Source organism: Camelus bactrianus, chromosome 21, assembly GCF_048773025.1.
Source record: "Camelus bactrianus isolate YW-2024 breed Bactrian camel chromosome 21, ASM4877302v1, whole genome shotgun sequence".
NCBI classification, from domain to species: domain Eukaryota; kingdom Metazoa; phylum Chordata; class Mammalia; order Artiodactyla; family Camelidae; genus Camelus; species Camelus bactrianus.
Window position 1 is genome coordinate 19,715,768 of NC_133559.1, and position 21,914 is coordinate 19,737,681.

Genomic DNA, 21,914 nt, shown 5'->3' on the forward strand with positions numbered 1-21,914 from the left:
GGTCAGACTGTGCAGGACTTTGTAGGCTGGGGAGAGGAATTTGGGTATTTCCGATTCTCTAGAAAACCAATAAAAGGTTTTGAAAATGAAAGAGACATGATCTGACACATGTTTTATAAAGATCTCTCCAGCCTCTAGGTAGAGAATGGATTCAGTGGAGCAAGAGTGGACCCAGGAAGATGAGTTGGGATGCTTTTTATGCTGGTCCAGGTAACAGGTAACAGCCTAGATGGAGGATGGCCACAGTGGAGGCAGTGAAAAGATGATTGGGAGAGAGCTGAGGAAGAGAAGGATGCAAAAATAGCCCTGGTTTTTCATTTGAGGACCTGATTCAGTGGTATGATCAATAATTGAGATGTGGAAGACTGCAAGGAGGAGAAGGTGTGGATGATGGGAGGGGAAGGCAATGGGGAATTAAAAATTTGGTTTTGGACATGCTAATTTTGAGATACCTATTAGACATCCAAGTGGAAATGTCAGTTAAGCACTAAAATTAGATACAGAAAAAGTCTGGAGTTCAGAGGAGAGATGAGTGCTTGAGACATGAATTTGAGGAGATGTATGTGTGTGTGTATAAATTTTTTAAGGCCAATATTAGGTGAGAGAGGATTGGATATCCATCTAGAGACAAGATAGACATCACAAAGAAAAGACTGTGTAGAGGGAAGTCTAGCTGCATTCCAGCATTTAGAAGCAGAGAAGAGAAGATGAGACCAGTGAGCTGAGGATATGGAGAAGGAGCCACCAGGGAGGAAGGAGAAAAGTCAGGAAAGTTGGAATAATGGGAGTCAGTAGGAGAGAGTGTTTCGGGGAAGAGGAAGAAAATCATGTCAGATGCTGCTGAGACTTAGAATAATTATCCACTTTGTAATTTTTGGCCAAGTGCTCGACATGCTTCCTTATTTGGTTTCAGGATTTAGAATACAGTTTGTGTCTTGATTGGGTTTTACATGGAAATGATGAGTATAAAATAGAGCTGATTTCAGCTCTTTGAGCTTCTTCTGAAAAACTATGGAACTAAATCAAGCTATATAGGTGTTACAACTACTGCTTCTCTACTGTTGTTTTGGGCACTTGTGGTAGAATATTCCATACCAATTCCTAGTGCTAGAGGGATTTCTGTCAAATGCTGGTCTTGGTCTCATGCACCAGCACTCTTCTGAGACCACTTCATCCTCACGTGTAAGCTCAGCCTCACCCAGGCTTCAGAACCAGCCCAGCTCTCAGGGAAGAGGAAACTGTGTAGGCCCATCGTTGAGCAGTAAATCTCAATGCAGCATTGACACTAATCTCCCTTGACCCTGACGTCTATGTAAGCAACTTTGGTTTTGTATCCTATGAAAAGGGCTCTACCTTCCATTCCATGACTGAGTTCGCATCTTGGTTTTCTGCCTGGGACTCTCTGGCGTACTTGGATGTGGAGTTCTGTTTAGATCTCCTCCTTTGCCTCAGGAGCACCAGAGCCCTGATCCTGAACCCTACTTTCTGCGGCTGGGCTCTGTTGCCTGCCTGCATCCACCTTTTGCTGTGAGTCTTGGCCCTTCTTGTTCCCCACCCCCACCCCACCGTCCGCCACCCTCTGAGTGAGACCTCTGCCTTTCACCCGCTGTTGGACTTCCTCAGGTTATTGTTTGCTTCTCTAGATTTACTTTTGGTTTTGTTTTGCTTTTTCATTACTAAACTTTCCCTGTTTAGGACACACTGAGTTCTGCTTCATATCTGGGTCAGTATAATTCATATCTAACTTGCCCTGTTGCTCACTTAACCACAATTTGGAATGACTTGAAGTCTTGATGGAAGCATTCCCCGCCCCCCCCCCCCCCCAAATTGCTCAATCGTTGCAGAGTGAATTTCTTTACAGAAGATAGAAATCTACAGGTGTTCTTTATATATGTTAGGCGTTAGGGAAACACAGATGAGTAAAATGTAGCCTCTGCCTTTAAGGAAACATGTTTTTAAGTAGAGTCATGCTAGATGGTCTTTACAGCCAGTGGATTCAGTTAGTTGCACTGAAAACCATTCCCTGCCTGTGTGTCCTGTGTGCTCCATTTTCACTGGAGTCCTGTACTTACAAAACATGGCCATTACAACATTTTAGAAATAAAACTCCTTCCTCCTAAAGTATTGAAGACCACAGTTCTTAGAATAAAGGTTAACGTAGAAGTTATATGCATATGCCCCATAATTATTCCTTTCTACTTAACCTCGATTAATCGAAGCATATGCCTGTTTTTCCCCAAGGAAGGGGCATATTGGAAATACTTAAATTCTTACGGTCATGCTGTGCTTTCCACAGATGATTGGAATGCTGCCCAGGCATAAACCGTATCATCCTCCCCCCAAACAGTTTGTCAGCCGTTTAACCTAGCGTAATTTGTTTTTCATGACCAGCAGAAATGACAACGCTAAAATGTTTTATAGGGAAATAAACATAGAGTGATAGCTTGGATTTTTTAATACCCCCCCCCCGAGTCATTCTTTGATATAAAAATGTAAACCTTTGCTTCACATGTAGGCTATTTTTAACATTGGGGAAACAGGACAGATTTTTAAAACTAGGAATCTTATTTTGTGAAACTGAAAACATACTATGGATTTCAGCAAGACAGATTATACTAAAACGAAATCGAATTTCATGGATGCATTATCAGGGTTTCAACGCTTATATGGCACATTGCCTTCATCCTCTATATGAGCTTGCGGCTGAGGAATTTAATCAGTCTCTATTCAGACTGAACTTGGGCTGAAGCCTGGAATTGTTTGAGAAAGAGATCATTTCATGTGCCCAACTACCAAGCATTTAGAATGAAAGGAACAGTGAGAACATGCCAAGAGTGCTTGCACCACTGCAAACTGTACCTTCCTAGGAGGAAAAAAAGTAACTTGGAACGCTAGGATGAGTTTGTTAGACCTTCAGACATGTTAGTTTACCATAGTGTCAAAGTCTCAGAAGACACACCTTTACTAGCTCTTTTAAGAGTCTAGCTATTGATCAGCAGGTGCAGCCTGTTCTGTAGAGTTTGGCTTGGCTGTTAGAACCATCTTCATCCCCAAACTCACACTAACGTTCTTCTTCAGAGGTGAGTACAGTAAGAGATTCATTGCTCTTGTGATAATCCTTCCAAGGTTTTCATCTATAATTGTGTTTTTGGGAAAGCCTGCACTGCTGATGAGAATTTATTTAGGAAGTGTGTGATGATAAGCTGGCTGATGAGGCAATTGTGGTCCGATGTTCAAAACATACATGTTACCTCTGCCATCCACCCATTCATAGTCTGCACGCTAGTGAGCTGGAGTCCCCTAACAGGACTGGCTTACCTTGTTGCTGCTGGGACTCAGCTTATTGACAACATAATCCTGTAGCTACGAATTGTAGTTATGGTCGCTGTGTTTTTCTAAGTAGAAAGTAGACTATGTGGTGTGACAGTGATCACTGTACTGTTAGAGAGGAGGGAACACAGACCTATGAGTCTCTGGGCCCAAGTAGAGGATGGATGACAGGTAGCTCCCTCTGACAACTCAGATTAGGTTTTGCCTAAATTTTTCCATCATGTGGGATGAATTATTTCCCTGGAAGCTCCTTGAAACCCATAGGAAAAAGGATTTTGTAGTTCCTGCTCTATTAGTCCTGATATGCTGGGCAGGTCGGAATCCCAGGGATGGATGTAGATTAGACCCGAGTTGACATTCCTGCTATGGCTGCTCTTAAGTTACTCATTTAGTGTGTGTATGTGTGTGTGCGTGAGATGTATTTTGTGGTAGAAATAATAGTGCTTATGGGGTTTAACCAGTGAGAATACATACAGAAATGTTTTTTTTTAAAGACTTAAAATGACTAAATGTGATAAATTGCCGCTCTTACCTGATGAACTTCACATGCTCCCATCACCATCAACTCTGTTTATCGCGTCCATCAATACTCACTACTCTGTTTCCTTTCTCTTCCTATGGATGAACTAGCATGTTCCTTCCTAATGCCTCCTGTTCCCTCTTCCTGAAGACATCACTTCAGCCCTTGTTTCTTCTCACTTCTGCATCAGCAGCTTTCCCTTAATACTAGGTTAATAACATCAGCCTGTGAACATGCTGTCAGTTTGTCCTTCTTTATAAAACGCTCCCTTGACTTCATATCCTCCTCCAGATGCTCTCACTTCTTTTCTCTTTTTTTTTTACAACAAAACTTAAAAGAATTGTCTACAACCAGTCTTCACTTCCTCTCCTCCTATTCTTTCTGAAATCTATTCCAGTCAGGCTATCACTGACCCCACTCCACTGTAACTGCTTTTTTCAGCCTCCTGAAGGATCCTCAAGTTGCCCAATTCTATGATCCATTAAAAGTCCTCATCGTACCTGACATGTTGGCACTATTTGATGGAGTGCAAGGTCTCCTTCTTTCATGAAACACCCTCTTTACTTGGCCTTGGGTCACTTCTCTCTGGGTTTTTCTCCTGTCTTGTTGGTCACCCTGCTTACTCTCGATTGCCCGACCTCTAAACATTGGAAAACCCAGGGCCCATTGCCCTGACCTCTTCCTTATTTGAGTCGCTCACTTAGTGATCTCATCCACTTGCCTAACTTTAAGGAATTCCAAAATACCTATATCTCTAGCTTAGACTTCTCCCTAAATGAAAGACTCATATATCCAGCCCCAAAGGCATTTTTGTGCTAATTAGTAAAAGTTACCTCAAGCACTTGACTGCCATCTTCTGGAAAAATTTCAGAATAGATGAACTCTTACCCAATGATAGGACTTTGAATTGTGTCTGTTTCAGCGCTGTGATCCTCAACCATCAGCAGCAGTTCTGTTTCTCCACGTGGGTGGTGTGTAGTCGGCATCACAAGCTTAATAGGTCCCCAGCTGAACTCCTGATTCCCAACCCCAGCTCCCCAACATCTTTTCTTTCAGTCTTTTCTATTTCAAAATTCTTCCATTGTTGAAGTCAAACTCATTTAAGTTATCCTTAACTCCCCCTTTTCTTCTATACCACACCTTTAATCCATCAGCAAATCCTGTTGGTTTTTTCTTCAAAATACATTAAAATGAAGCCATTCCTCACCTCTGCTCCCACCCAGGTCCAAGTCTCATCATCTCCCTTTTGTTTTTCTAATAGCTTCTTCTCTTGTGCCTCTGGTCTGTTCTCAGCACAGGTATTTGTTTAAAACCTAGGTCATAGGATAGGGAGTAGAGCTCAGTGGTAGAGTAAACACAAGGTCCTGGGTTTAATCCCCAGGACCTCCGTTAAAATTAGCAAATAAATCTAATTACCCTACTCCCCTCCCCTCCTCAAAACCCCCCAAAACGTAGGTCACATCATGTTTCTTTACCGGTAACCCTTCTGTACCACAGCTCTGACCTCATCTCCTACCCCTCCTCCCCTGTGCGCTGTGCTCCAGGCACGCTGGCCTCCTTGCTCTTCCTCCAATAATGCCAAGCATACTTCTGCTTCAGGCACTCGCTGGGATCCTCTTAGGTAAAGCATGACTTGCTCCTTCCCTTTCCTGAGTCTTTGCTCAGATGTCACTTTATCATATCAGGGAAGCCTTCCTCAACCAAAGCATATAACAAAGCAACCCCCTCCCCCATTTAATCTCGCCTTTACTCTTCAGTTTTCTCGATAGCACTTACCATCTGACACACACATTGTTTATTGTTTCATCTCACTAGAACTTAAGCTTCCTGATTCTAGAGACTAGTTCTTTCCCTTTACTATGTCCTCAATTTCTAAAACAGTGCCTGACAAATAGTAGGACCTCAATAAATATTAGTTAAATAAATAAATGTGTACTGACATCCCTAAATCTTTCTGTGGGACCCTAGACTTAAAAATACACAAAGGTTAGAGATGGTCCTGCACAATTACAGTCTCTCAATTCCAAGAGAAAAGCATTTTCAGGAATCAAGGAATAAATTTAAATCTAAGTTGAAAACTGCATTGATTTGACATCTTTCTGGAAGGGCATTAGTTTCCTCTGCTGAGAAAGCAAGTAGGCGCCATCTAGTGGCAACAAGAGAAGTAAACGTGTTACTGTAAATTATTGATTAGTAACAGAATTGAAAACGTAGTACGTGATCCAGAAGCTTATTAATGCTACGAAAGTAATAATTACGATAACAAAAAGTTCTCAAGTTTGCATTTTCCACAGAATATATTGAATTGAAAAAATATTGTTCTGTTTCTTCTAAATTATTTATGACTTATTTTTACTAATATCTGTTTGTTTTCTGGGATCTGACATTCTTTGTTCCTCTTTATTTTTCTTAATGTTTTATCACCTCCTTATCTTTAAATACTCTTATATGGTACTGGCCTAGCCACTGAGTTGGTAAATAAAATAAATCCTCTATCTTCTAAGAATTTATATTGTAAAAACAGCACCTATGAGGGTAAACATGTGAAAGAAAATGCCAAATGATGCAGTGATCTCAGGCCAGACTTCTAAGGCTATTGAAGCTTAATTGTTGTGTATACTTCCACCGTTGAGGCATGAGCTTTTGGGAGTCTTAACTTGCTGTTTTTCAGAATGTGGCTCATGTTATTATATGGAGAAACTAAAATAGAAAAACAGTCATGTTCACCTACGTTGACAGGGAAGACAGAATTTAAGTAAAGTCTCTGACTGTCATTCTAATATTCAAAATGTTAAGTTATTACAGTTCTTTGGCAAAGTAAAGCAGAAGCTCTTTGGTCCACTTCAGGAGCCCATGCCCTTTCCAGTCTGAGTAGCTGAGGTGGGGCTGGGGTGTCTGTGTCTTCCACCAGCAGGCCTGAGCCACAATCAGACAAAACTAGGAAAGGTGGTGAGAGAAGCGCAGGAGGATGAGGAACTCTGTGTCCCGATGCTCAGATTAGTCTGGCCTCTTCATGTGGAAGAGGACTGTCTGAGTAGCTCCGGGGGCAAAAGTTGGACCAAGGAAGTATGATTAGAAAACAAATTTCATACAAACATTAAGAAACATTTTCCAATAAGAGATTTTTTTACCCCCTAAAGAGATCAAAGCGTCAGTTCCCCATTGGTGGGTAGATTCAAGCAGAAGCTGGATAATAACCTGCCAGGGGTTTTTTGAAGCTATTGAGATTCTCTGATTGCCTGAAAGGCCTTGCTTTCTCTGTACACACCAGAACCCTCCCCACTCTTCTGTACACAGTTCATACCCCATTTCCTTTTTCAGGCAGTGCTCCTTGAAGCCACCTTTCCTACCTCTGTCTTTCCTTTCACATTAAAGGTAGGTCAGCACCTTTTTCATGCTGCCTGTGTTAACTGATGCTAAGCTACCTGAAGACAGGGGTCCAAAACTTGCAGTTGTCTTCCTATTGGCCTTGCCACATAGTGGGTGAAGGTTGTGACTTGGGTAGGGAATGGTTGGAAGACTACCATAAATTGTCTCAGCTGGTATCTGAGTCCAGGATACTAGCCTTAGTCTAAGTTTGGTGGAGCAATTTTCAGCTAGATGTTAGAGAAGCTAAAGTATTTAAGACTTGTTCTCTTGTTAAAATTATGAATTTTTTTAGGTCTTAATAGTATCAGCTTCCTTTTTCAAGTTCTGTTGTTTATCATCTATGTGATATCTCTGGAAGCAGATATAAAAATTGATAGTACAACAGTTTCAAGATGTTACTAAAATTAAAAAAAAAACGATTTTTCTGTTATCTATATAGTTATTTTAGAGTTTTTCCTTCTGCCAACAGATACTGATTTTTTTTTAGATTGCAGGTAGTTTCTTTGATATAATTCTTTTTTTTCTTTAAAGTATTTTTTTAATTACAGAAAATTGGTGTGGTATTTTGGATAGTAGATTCTAAAGGTAAAATATTTCATGTATTATTTCTTTTTAAACAATTAAGCAAAATTTATTTCTAAATCTTCTTGCCTTCTGAAGCTGTATTTATATAACTTGGCATTCCATCATGATAAAGTGATGCTATTGAAAAAGGACATGTTAATAGGATTAGTAAGTAGGCTTTTTGTGTGCTGTAGACCTAATTTCTTTGACAATTGGCTGCTGTTATTTGTTTTATCGTTTGGGGAGCCAAAATTCTCTTTATTAGGCTAGATGATTTAAGGATTGCTTATAATACTTAATTGCTTGTCTGAAAACAAGCAAATTTTGCATCCTTAGCATTTTTACTATGTTTAATATTTCAAAAGTATTACCTGTACTTCTTAGCAACCACTGTGTTCTCTCATTGTGACGGCTAAAGAGACAGTATTGGATACTTTGACTTATAATTAAAGAAGCATTGTTTCTCTATGATTATTTCAAGAGTACATAAATTTTAGATTGTATTAATTTGTCTTTTGTAGAATATGCTGAATTTCTACATTGCAAAGGGAAAAAATTTACAGATTTTGATGAAGTTCGCCATGAGATTGAAGCAGAAACAGATCGAGTAACTGGAATGAATAAAGGCATTTCCTCCATACCCATTAATTTACGAGTCTATTCCCCACATGGTAAGTAAAATAGCAAAATTCCAAATTCTTGTCTTCAAAAATTTTTACTATATTAATTAACATGAAGTATTTGCATAAAAGATGATTTGGTCTCTCAAAAATTAGCAGGTTTCTAGGATTGTGCTTAGATACATTGGTAAATGGTATGATCCAAAGAGCTCATAGATTTATTTATGGGGAAGCAGGAGCAGATGACTTTTAAAAGACAATTGGAAAAGACAAATTGGAAACAAAAGAATTAAGTCATTTAAAAAAGTTTTCTTTATTTTAAACTTTTAGAATCAAAGAGATATGCCTGAAAATTTCCATTTTTAATACCTTCAGTCTTTGCAGAAATCTTAGAGGTGCATGGTGGTGTAGTTGAGTCTTCCCTAATGAATTTTTCTACAGTCTTATATATTCCTGTTTAGCCTTTTCCTGAGGAATCAACTGTGATTTTTTTCACCCAGGCTGTCAACAGAAATTTATAAATTAGATAACAACGCATGGTGTGTGATACAGAACAGCCTCCATGCTGACTAAAGTTGTAGTGGGGCAGGTTGTACTCTCTAATCTTCTCCCTAGCTCTGTTGTTTTTAAAACGGGACATGAATGACATAAGCTTAATTATGACTCCCCAAGAGAACTTGGTGCCAACAATGCTGTGTGCAGAGGAAACAGCTGCCAGGCTGGGGCTGGAGTCACTGACTCAGGGATAATTTTCTGCCCTCCCAAATGCTGCTCCATGAGTCTGACTGTACATAGCCTTCATACTAACCTCAGGGCACCTCGAACGACTGGTGGGTTTCCAACAGGCTAAATGGCTAACCCTCTATCAATAATATGTGGTGCTTTCAAAGGGAAGGAGAAATCTTACCCTGAGAATCTTTATATCATTCATAGGCAGTGTACAAGACTGCCAGACAACATATTCACTTCTTGTTCAGTGTTTGAATTATAGCCCCCTAGTTCCAGATGTGATGGCTCTCTGAGGAAACTATTAGGCATGCAAACCAGTGCCTCTTCAACTGTGTTAAAACGATCATTTGGCCTAGCATAAACATATCATAAATACAGAGAAAACCTGCAAAGCCATTTTGAATTCTTTGCTTTTTATTCTGTGCGCATCAGTTGGAGTTCAGATACACTATATGTCAAACTCAGCTTGTTTTATTTCTACTAAAGTGACAGATAATTCTGCATTGTTGATGTCTGTCAGCATTGAGGATGTATGTAAGACTTTTTTTTCTCCCTTTCCGCGCAGTGTTAAATCTAACCCTTATTGACCTGCCTGGAATTACTAAAGTGCCCGTGGGAGATCAGCCACCAGATATTGAGTATCAAATCAGAGAAATGATTATGCAGTTCATCACAAGGGAGAACTGTCTGATTTTGGCTGTCACCCCAGCCAACACCGATCTTGCAAACTCAGATGCACTGAAGCTAGCTAAAGAAGTTGATCCTCAAGGTGAGTGTGTGGCCCTTAAGATGAAAGGGAATTCGTTTAAAATGTCAAGAGTTTGGGTACATTTCAAAGTAACACATTCTCATAACTTGATTTCACTGCTAATTAAATTGGCCATTATTAATATTGTCCAATCTTTCGTATATGAGATGCCAAAAGAGAAATAACTGGGGAATACAGTCTAAACCTATGTAAGTGTAAGATTAACTGACATCTAAGAAAATAGACATTTCTAATTGTCATGAACTACTTATTTTAAAAGCTGGTAAAAGAAATACCTGATACAGAATTCAGACAGTCCTCTTAGTTATTATGAGTACTCTGAATATACTGCCAATAAAAAGTCTTCCTGGTTTTTGTTTTGTTTCCTTAACATAGGAAGCTCTTTTACTGTATGTAAGATATTATTTAGTTTGTAATTATTTGACTTAAATCTCTGCTTTCATAATACATATTTATCTGTTTTTGGCATTTCAGAATCCAAAAAAGTCCCTTATTTATGCTGATATTTTGATTTTTTTTCTTTCTTTGAGCTGAGTAATAACCATTTATCATCAGGGACCCCAGTGATGGATCTTTTTGTGTGTCTGAAGAAATTATGGAAGGGCACTTGTGATGTGTCCTTTCAAAATGGAAGTGCATTGTCTCCAATCTTAGGAAATTTTTTTTTTTTTTTACTTTCTCCTACTGTATTTTTATTTTATTTTATTTTATTTCATTTCATTTTATTTTATTGAGTTATAGTCAGTTTACAATGTGGTGTCAATTTCTGGTGTAGAGCACAATTTTTCAGTCATACATGAATATACATATTATCATTTTCACATTCTTTTTTCACCATGAGCTACTGCAAGATCTTGTATATATTTTCCTGTGCTATACAGTATAAACTTATGTATTTGTTCTATATATACCTGTCAGTATCTACAAATTTTGAACTCCCAGTCTGTCCCTTCCCACCCTCCTCCCCCCGGCAACCGCAAGTTAGTATTCTATATATATGACTCTGTTTCTATTTTATATTTAAGTTCATTTGTCTTCTTCTTCTTTTTTTTTGAATTCCACATATGAGTGATATCATATGGTATTTTTCTTTCTCATTCTGGCTTACTTTGCTTAGAATGAGATTCTCCAGGGACATCCATGTTGCTGCAAATGGCATTATATTGCCATTTTTAATGGCTGAATAGTATTCCATTGTATAAATATGCCACAACTTCTTTATCCAGTATCTGTCGATGGACATTTTATGCTGTTTCCACGACTTGGCTATTGTAAATAGTGCTGCTATGAACATTGGGGTGCTGGTTTATTTTTGAATTAGGGTTCCTTCTGGATATATGCCCAGGAGTGGGATTCCTGGGTCATACGGTAAGTCTGTTTCTAGTCTTTTGAGGAATCTCCATACTGTTTTCCACAATGGCTGCACCAAACTGCATTCCCACCAGCAGTAAAAGAGGGTTTGCCTTTCTCCACAGCCTCTCCAGCATTTATCATTTGTGGATTTTTGAATGATGGCCATTCTGACTGGTGTGAGGTGATACCTCATCATAGTTTTGATTTGCATTTCTTTGATTATTAGTGATATTGAGCACTTTTTCATGTGCCTATTGATCATTTGTATGTCTTCATTGGAGAATTGCTTGTTTAGGTCTTCTGCCCATTTTTGGATTGGGTTGTTTGTTTTTTTCTTATTAAGTCATATGAGTTGCTTATATATTCTGGAGATCAAGCCTTTGTCAGTTTCATCTTTTGCAAAAATTTTCTCCCATTCCATAGGTTGTCGTTTTGTTTTGCTTATGGTTTCCTTTGCTGTGCAGAAGCTTGTAAGTTTCATTAGGTCCCATTTGTTTATTCTTGCTTTTATTTCTATTTCTTGGGTAGACTGCCCTAGAAGAATGTTTCTGAGATGTATGTGAGATAATGTTTTGCCTCTGTTTTCTTCAAGGAGGTTTATTGTATCTTGTCTTATGTTTAAGTCTTTGATCCATTTTGAGTTTAAGTCTTTGATCCATTTTGAGTTTATGATAATGTTTTGCCTCTGTTTTCTTCAAGGTGGTTTATTGTATCTTGTCTTATGTTTAAGTCTTTGATCCATTTTGAGTTTATTTTATTTGAGTTTGAGGGTATGGTATGAGGGAGTGTTCTAGCTTCATTGCTTTACATGCTGTTGTCCAGTTTTCCCAACATCATTTGCTGAAGAGACTGTCTTTATTCCATTGTATGTTATTGCCTCCTTTGTCAAGATTAATTGACCAAAATTTTGTGGGTTCATTTCTGGGCTCCCTATTCTGTACCATTGGTCCATATGGCTGTTTTTGTACCAGTACCATGCTGTTTTGATTACTGTAGCTCTGTAGTATTGTCTGACCTCTGGCAGGGTTATTTCTCCAGCCTCATTCTTTTTCTTCAGTAATGCTTTGGCAATAATATAAATTAATGAGGCCTGTTAACACATAAAATTGTAATAGAATTGTTTGAATATTTTAATAATATATGATAAAAATAAAAATTATTTCAGACTCACCTGCAAATTGCTAGGTTAACTGTAGGTGAAAGAAGATCTTAGCTGGGTTGGGGCTGGGATAGGATAGAAGGAGGGTTGTCCTTAGCTTGGCTTGAAGTGTTTAAGGCATTGTGCCAGCTGCTACTTATAGATTTAGATTAAGAGGCGCAGACTAGCACACTTACCATGGATTTCTAAGATTCTCACCATGGAGGCTTCACTGATTCCTCTAAGGAACACTTCCTCCTGCTATTTGGAAATTCTACTCAAGTACATTAAGAATGCAATCATTGCCTTAGTTAGTTCATTAATTTGTTGTTTAACACCCATTCATCAGGCAAAGTGTATGTGGTCAATAGTAATTCTATGTGCTGGACCACCTAGTAGGATGCTTGACTAAATAGATGCTCAGTATATATTTCTGATTATTTTCATGAATCTCCACTACTTTAAAAAATAAGCTGTTTATTTGCATGGCATCTTCTCTTGTGTATGAGGTCATAAAAGTCCCCAGAAAAAGATATTACAGAGGATCTGCTTTATGAAATGAACATTTTCATTATGGGGATGCAGTTTGGGTCATAGCATATATTCAAGTGAAATGAGTTGTGTAATACACTGCATGTCATATGTTATACCCACAAGAATCCTGTCAGGTAGGTGATGTTGCCTCCTTTTTATATAAGACAATTTTACTGTTTTCTTCCAACTTGGATCCCTTTTATTTCTTTTTCCTGTCTGATTGCTATGGCTAGGGCTTCCAATACTATGTTGAATAAAAGTGATGAGAGTGGGCATCCTTGTCTAGTTCTGGATTTTAGTGGGAAGGCTTTCAACTTTTCACTGTTAAGTATTATGCTGGCTGTAGGTTTGTCATAAATAGCTTTTATTATATTGAGATATGTTCCCTCTATACCCACTTTGGTAAGAAGTTTTTTTTTTTTTTTATCATAAATGGGTGTTGAGTTTTATCAAATACCTTTTCTGCATCTATTGAGATGACCATGTGATATTTGTCCTTTCTTTTGTTGATGTGGTATATCACAATAATTGATTTGCATATATTGAACCATCCTTTTGTCCCTGGGATGAATTCAACTTGATTGTAGTGTATGATATTTTTTATGTGTTGGATTCTGTTTACTAATATTTTGTTGATGATTTGTTTTGACTTCCTAAGGGTTTTTTGGAGCTTATTTTTAGTATGAGTGAGACTCTTAAAAATCAGTTTTTTTCCCCCAGATGGAGAAGTTGCCAGGAACAGAGGCTAAAATAAAAGCATTTGTGGTTTTTGAAAAAGTTGTTATATATCAGTTCTGTTCAATGAATGATTCTTTTAAATTAAACATCTACTGTGTTTTAGGCTTGAACAAGGAATAAGTTAGATGGCTGCTTTAAAGAAAGCAAGGACCATAGATATACACGACCTTAACAATCCTGTGTGGTCAGAACTTTGATAGGAGGTGTATAGAATATATCATCATGATATTATATTCTGAAGTCTGAGAATTACAGATGCACATTTCAAATTCATGTTGCTGTTTTGAATTTGTACTTGAATTTTAAGAGTTTCATGCATATACAATTCAAGTAAGTTTGTTAAATCTTATGTTAGAAATCAGCCGCTTTGCAAAGAGTAGGTCATCTGAAGATTAATAGGTTTATCCAAGTGTAGAGAAGAATTTCCATTTGAGCTTTAAAAATGTATGTTGAGTATTAGAATTATACATAAGATTATATCTACATTTGTGTATAATGTATAAATCATTATATCTAGATGTTTATATAACATAAAAAAGTATGTTAAATCTTAGTATTGGAAACATGACAACAGAAAATTCATCTCATAGGTTTATAAAGTTTTTTTACAGAAGTGTATAGTTTTTTTTTTTTTTTGGTGGGGGAAGGTAATTTTATTTATTTATATATTTTTAGAGGAGGTACCGGGGATTGAACCCAGGACCTTGTGCATGCTAAGCACATGCTCTACCACTGAGCTATACCCTCCCCCACAGAAGTGTGTACTTCTTGATATGCTGTTTTTATTGGAAAAAATAAAATAAACTTTATTATGGGATTCACCGTGAAAGAGAGAAAGTGAATAGATTTAGGACTTGAATATAAATGTATATAAATATGTATAATTTTACTTCTTTTTTAGAAATAAGAATAAAAGAGAAAAATATGAAGGCACTGGCACTTGTAATTTTCATCAAGATTTTATCAGTATGAAAGGCCACTAAGATGTGGATTATTAAAACTGGCATGTTCACTACTTTTGCCACTGGGGGTCACTGTAAAGACATGACATGAACAAGACTAAAATTTCTCTTTGTGGTGTTTGAATGTGGAAAAGAACACTATAAGAAAGAGTAAAAAATATGTAAGAAAAATAAAACAAAAATATTATTTCTTTTCCTTAATTTAATTGCACATTAGTGATATGAATCTTTTAAGAATTCTCTTTATATTGATATCTAGATAAGTGTTGCATTGCTATTCAAGGTGGAGTATTTAATTAAAGTGAGTTTGGCATTAGAGAATAATTGTGTTCTCATGTCTTTCTTGTTTCAAAAACAAGACATTTAAAACACAAGTAAAACCTATGCAATTTGATATGAATTATGATGTGACCATGAGCTTCTAACATTCCCATGGTACAGTAGCTCTTTTAAAAGTTGCTATAGAAACATTCTACAAGCCATCCCAGAATATCTGTCCAAGCCAGATCTATATATAGTTATTTTTTAGGCAGTACAAATAAGAAAATGACCATTAAAGCAAAAATCTTCTGAATTTCTATAAGACCTTCATTCTCCCTGGCTTTTGGAATCCCTCTCTCACTCCCTCCCACTCTCCTTCACTCTTCCTTTCATTTTTCTTCCCTCTGTTCTTTCTCTGCAGCATTTCTTGAGTGTTTGCTATGATTCTTGAATAGAAGGAGATCTATTTCTTCCACTGAGACAAGAATGAAGTAAGAAATTTAGTACATGCAGGTAGAGGTTCATTTGTAGATATCTGGAGAGGCAATAAACTCAACTGAAGAATTTATTGCTTATTGACATAGATTTTCTTCTGTTAAATAAGAAGCAAGGCTATAGGCTGAGAAAGAACTGGGAGTCTGGTTGGAGGGGGAGGTTGGGAGGGGGACAGTGAGGAGGGTAGGAGAGAAGATGGGATTTGTGTAAGATGTTTGAGGAGAAAGGTATTTTGAATGGCCACTGTGGGGAAAGAGAAGGGAAAGTGGGCAACACTGAAGGACTCCATTGAGGCCAGAGCCCATCTGCACCAAGCTTCAGGATGTATGATTCCCAGAAACACTCAGCAGCTAGGGATTTTGAGAGGGAAATACTTGGATTGGGTTGGGGTCAGAATTTTGCAGGATCAGTTGGATTGAAAACAAAGTGGACAAAAGAGTCGAGAATATTGGAGAAAATAATAGTCGGAAAGATGTACTGTGAAATTCTTGGGAGAAAGGAAGAAAGTGAAGCCAGAAAGGACCTGTAAGTTTTGGGGGAAATGGGGTGGTTCAGGGATGAAGTTCTGGATAAGACTGAAGAATAGCAATGCATTATTCATAGCAGGTGAGTAAAGGAATTGGAACAATAGAAGTTTGTGGTTAGAGAGTAGAATATTAGAGTTTATGATTTACAGCTGGAACAAATCCAGATTGTAAATGTCCAGGATGTGGTCATGGGAGGAAATTGCTAAAATGACATGCAGGTGAAAATCATTGAATAGAAGAGGTCAAGAAACTAAATACATGAAGAGAAATGAATACAGCATCTTCACAAACATTGAAGCTGCCTGGATAATGGTAGAACTAAGGGTAGGGAAGACGACCATGATGCTAAAACCTTCAGTAAAGTGTGAGTGTGAAGGTGGGTGTCTGGGCATTTGGTAGATGACAGCAACAAGGAGGATGAGAGGGTGCTGTAGCCAGATGATATAAGGCTCCAAAGCGGTGTTTTTATGTGAAGGTGGAATACTTTGGTTTGGACCAGAACTGAGGAGTCAGGAAACTTCGTTAACCTTCATTCTCTTTTCCTCCACCTGAGGTGCACGAGGGAAAGAACTGGATTTAAATGAAGGCAAGGAGGTGAGAGCAGTTGTTTAGACCGGAGCATTAGTGTGTTGGGTAATTTGGTGACAATGAAGACAGTTCCAGATGGTACAGTGAAAAGGACTGGCAGAAAGGCAGCAATGGGAGGAAGCAGGCAGCATGTTAAAATGAAAGTACAAGCTGTTTAGCTAGAATAACGGAGAAACATTCTTAAGAAACGTTGTCTTAATAAGCAATCACATTAATAAAAGCGTAAGATGTATAAAAATTACATTTTAAAAGAGTACAGCCTGATAGTTAATAGCACAAACTCTGGAGCCAAACTGCCTGGGTTTGAATCCTGACTCCACCAACTTACTAGCTGTGTGGTCTGGGGCAAATTTCCTAAACTCCCCATATCTCAGTTTCCTCATCTGTAAAGTGGGGATAATAATACTACCTTCCTAATAAGATTGTAATGAAATTAAGTGAGTTAGTACCTGCATAGTGTTTAGAAAAGTACCGGGCACTTCATAAGTGCTATAAAAGTAGTACATAAAATTAATTTGTTTTGTTGGTCAAAAAGTAGGTTTCCAGCTGTTGAATTTCAGATGAAGAAAGTTATTTTTCCTGCAGGAGCTTACGCATTCATGTGTTGTCACCCTCATGACCCATGATGATGCACAAAGCCAGAGCCAATTGGATTACCCATGCAGGTGTGTGTGTGTGTGTGTGTACCACAGTTTCTGGTAATGATGTGTAATACAAACCATGTTTAGTAGGTCCCAGCAGAGCTGATGAACTTAATAGACATTTTTGCTGTAGGAGAAATTCCTGTTCTGAAGAGAACAGATGACCTGAGGAGCTTGGATTTGGCTTGGGAGTGAAGGGTGACATTAAAAGAGGGATCTGGTGCTGTCAACTAATTCCAAGTTAACCAACTGGAACTTCAGTTAAGAGTTTCCATGCTATTGCCAGCAGAGTCCCTGGGTGAAGTTCTGGGCCAGAATATTTTGTGGTCAGCAGTCTGAAGTATCGCTTCAGGATTCCACATAGTATGCTGAGGGCTGTGTGTGGAATGTTATTAATTCTTGCCTGCAGTAAAAACCCCAGTATGACAAAAGTAAGATGGGAAATAAACGGCGGTCCCAGGTTCACTGCAGTGATAGAATCCTGCAGGGCGGGTGTTGTGAAGACTTCCCACCCTGGCAGTGAAAGAGGTTTCCTGATTGAACCCTAAGTGTGCTTTCTGGGAGGAGCTCGCCCGTCTGCTGTCCGTTGTTCTCCCAGAGCTCTGCCTTCTGGGGGTTAGTTCCTGGTCCTCTGTGACGTATCTGAAGTGGAGATGAGGGGCTATAACCTTTGTGAGAATGCCAGCTTTCACAGCCTGTTGTCCACTTGTAAAAGCTTGGGGCCATAAAGGTTGTTTTAAGACTCAAACTTATCAAAGGCTTTTGCAGGCCAGATGTTTTGTTTTTTTGGGAATACAGTTTTTAAAAAAATTTGTTAAGGCTTAACTCTCTGCTTCTAGTTAATTTCATGTACAAATAACTGCACCCAGAGCTTTTTCCTAGACATGGATCTGAACTATTTTATGTCTTTGTTTCCTTGCCACCGTTACTCTCCGCCCACCCCTCTTCACTCTCTCTCTCTCCCAACTTACTGTGGTGACTTTGAGGCTACTTGAGGCCATAGGCTTGGGTAGGGAGTTACGCAGTTTAAGTGTAAAGTGTGATGAGTTTTGACAAATATTTACACTCACGTATACCACAACCAAGATAAAGAACACTTCCATGACCCACAAAGGTTCCCATGTGTTCCTTTTCCAGTCGGTCTCCCCCTGGTCCCCCACTCCTGGCTCCAGGAAACCACTGATGTGCTTTTTGTCACTATACATTAGATTTGTCTTCAGAGTTTCATATAAAATAGAATCATACAGTAACTACTCTTGGTGCCTGGCTTCTTTTGCTCAGTGTAATGTTTCTGAGATCCATCCATGTTGCTGCGTGTTTTAGTTCATTCTTTTCAGTTGGTGAATGGTATTTCACTGTGGCAGTGCCACGTTTTGTCGAGTCATTTACACATCGACGGAACTTTAGTTTTCGCCACTTTTGGGTGATTACAGATAAAGTTGCCATAAATTTTTATGTTCAAGTTTTCTATGTTCATGTATTTTCATTTCACTTGGGAAAATAAGAGTGGAGTTGCCGGGTAAGTGTTATGTTTAATGTTTTTAGGAAACCACTAAGCTCTTCTCCAAAGTGGTTGTATGGATTTTATTCCCAGCAGCAATATATGAGTGTTTCAGTTGCTCCACATGCTCACCAACAATTGGTGTTGGTATTTTTACTTTAATTGTAGTCACTGTAATGTCTGTGTAGTGGTATTGATTTGCGATTCACTGGTGACTCTTGATTCTGAGCATCAGTCATTTCTTGTCCTAATAGGCCAATTGTAAATTTTCTCTTGTGATATGTCTGTTCAGTTCTTCTGCCTATTTTAATTTGTCTTCATAGTGTTAAGTTATGAATTAAAAAAATTTCTGATGCAAATATTTTATCATGAAATGCAAATATTTTCTCTCAGTCTATAGTTTGCTTTTAAAATATTCTTTCTATATCTTTGAAAGAACAAGTTTTAATATTGGTGTGCAGTTTATTAACTTTTAAAATATGATTCACATTTCTTCAATCCCAAGAAATCTTGGCCTGGTCTAAATTTGCAAAGATTTTTGTCCCATGTTTTCATCTAGAAGTTTTGTAGTTTTAGCTTTAAATTTAGATCAGTGATCCTTTTTTTGTATATCATGTAAAAAAGGGGTCAAAGTTAATTATTTTTGATGTGGGTATACAATTATTTCTGTACTATTTATGTAGAACAGGCTCACCTTTCTCCATTGAATTGCACTGGAATCTTTGTCCAAAACCAATAGCATGTGTGTGTGATGTATAATACAGAACTCTATTCCGTCCCATTGATCGGTATGTCTATCTCCATGTCAGTACCACACTGTCTTAATTACTGTAGCTTTATAATAAGCTTTGAAATCTGATAATGCAAGTGTTATTCATTGCTTTTGTTATAATAGTCACTGTCTTTTCATTTGAAATTTTTAATCAGCTTGTCAGTTTCTCCAAAAAAAAACTTAACTGGGATTTTGTTTGGAATTGCATTAAATCTATACCTTGTGCTGTCTAATATACTGGTCATTAGCCACATGAGGCTATTAAAATTAAAGTTAAAATTAATTAAAACAAAACAAAATAAAATAAATTAATTCCTGAGTCACACTTCATTTCCAGAGTTCAATAATAACAAGTTGCCAATGGCTTCTGTATTGGAAAGCTCACATATAGAGAACATTTCCATGATTGCAGTAAGTTATATTCAACACTGCTATTATAGACCAATTTGGAGAGAATTGACTTAACAGTATTGTATGCCTCAGTCAATGACCATGGTATTTTTTTTTTCATATATTTAGGTCTTCTCTGCAGCATATTATAGTTTTCAGCATATGTGTCTTACATATATTTTATTAAATTTATCCTTATGCATTTTATGATTTGGGATGCTATTGTAAATAGTATTTACATTTTTTTTTGTTTTCCAGTTTTTTTATTGCCAGTATATAGATGTGTACAATTTATTTTTGTATTTTGACCTTATATTCTGTGATCTCAATCCACTTAATAGTTCTGGCAGCCTTTTGTAGATTGTTTATAATATTCTACATATACAGTTCTGTGATTAATGACAGTTTTTTCTTTATAACTTTATGCATTTGAATTATTATTCTTGCTTTATTTCACTGGCTAGGACCTCCAGTACAATGTTGAGTTAAAGAGTGAGAGTGGATAATTTTATTGACCTTTTCAAAGAATCAACATTTGGCTTAATTGATTATATCTATTATTTATCTGTATGCTATTTCATTTATTTCTACTCTACTCTTTATTATTTCCTTACCTCTATTTACTTTGGATTTAATTTACTACTCCCTCTTTAGCTTCTTAAGGTCGCAGCTTAGATCATCGGTTTTAAAGCTTTCTTATTTAGTAATAGTAGTATTTTAGAGCTATAAATTCTCTATAAATTCTTAATTAGCTGTGTACTATAAATTTTGATAAGTTGTGCTTTTATTTTATTCAGTTTAAAACATTCAGAAATTTCCCTGTGATTTCCTTTTTGACTATGGTACTTTAGAAATATGTTGTTTACTTTCCTAATATTTTGAAATTTTCCAGGTAACTTCCTGATACTCATTTTGCTATGATTTTATTCCTTTCAGATTTATTGAGATTTGTTTGTTGGTACCATATATGGTCAATTTTGATGAATGACCAGTGTGCACTTGGAAAGTATTTTAATGTTGTTAACTTGTTCTATAGACATCTTCACATATTCTTATTTGCTTATTACAGGCATACCTCGAGACATTTCAGGTTCAGTTCCAGAGCACTGCAATAAAACAAATACCCCAATAAAGCAAGTCACACAGTTTTGTTTTTTTTTTTTGTTTCCCAGTGCATGGAAAAAGTTTCCCCAGTGCATGGAAAAAGTTTCCCCAGTGCATGGAAAACAAAAAAAGTTATGTTTACACCATGCTATAGTCTATTAAGTATACAATAGAATTATGTCTAAAAAATGTATATACCTTAATTAAAAAATGCTTTATTGCCAAAAATGTTAACCATCCTCTGACAATGTGGAGTTGTCAGAAACCTTCAATTTATAGAAAAGTGCAATATCTATGCAGTACAGTAAAGCAAAGTGCAGTAAAATGAGGTATACCTGTATCTTCACATTTTCTTTTGCATCTTTAAACATTTTTTGCCTATTTTGATAGTTGCTTTAGCATCATCTGTGATTTCTATTGTTTCTAAGTGAGATATTATTGGCTGATTTTTTTTTTACTGCCCAATGGGGGTCACATTTTCCTTCTTTGTGTATCTAGCGATTTTTGTTTGAACGCTGATAGTTTGAGCTTTACTTTGTTAAGTACTGAATTTTACTGTATTATTTTAAAATGTGCTGGACTTTGTTTTAGCAGGTAGTTACGTTACTTATAGATCAGTTAGATTTTTAAATATATATTTTATTGAAGTGTAGTCAGTTATGGAGAACAGTATAGAGATTCTTCAAAAGACTAAAAATAGACTTACCATATGATGTTAGCAATCCCACTCCTGAGCATATATCCAGAGGGAACCTTAATTCAGAAAGATACATGCACCTCATGTCCACAGCAGCACTATATACAATAGCCAAGACATGGAAACAACCTAAATGTCCATCAACAGATGACTGGATAAAGAAGTTGTGGTATATTTATACAATGGAATACTACTCAGCCACCAAAGTAATAAAATAATGCCATTTGCAACATGGATGGACCTGGAGACTGTCAGTTAGATTTTCTGAAGCTCAATTTTAAGGTGCTTTTTTTTTTTAAAGGGAGGATCTGC

General features: G+C 37.3%; 1 protein-coding gene across 5 annotated transcripts in view; it reads left to right on the forward strand.

Annotated features, from left to right (window-relative positions):
* The window catches only part of DNM3 (dynamin 3), a 459,598-nt gene that overhangs the window by 103,705 nt on the left and 333,979 nt on the right, over positions 1-21,914 (forward strand). For all 5 annotated transcript variants that reach the window (XM_074349798.1, XM_074349800.1, XM_074349799.1 and 2 more), the window contains exons 3-4: positions 8,305-8,454; positions 9,698-9,901. In XM_074349798.1, coding sequence (XP_074205899.1) covers positions 8,305-8,454; positions 9,698-9,901 — 354 coding nt within the window. The remainder of the gene's footprint in view (positions 1-8,304; positions 8,455-9,697; positions 9,902-21,914) is intronic.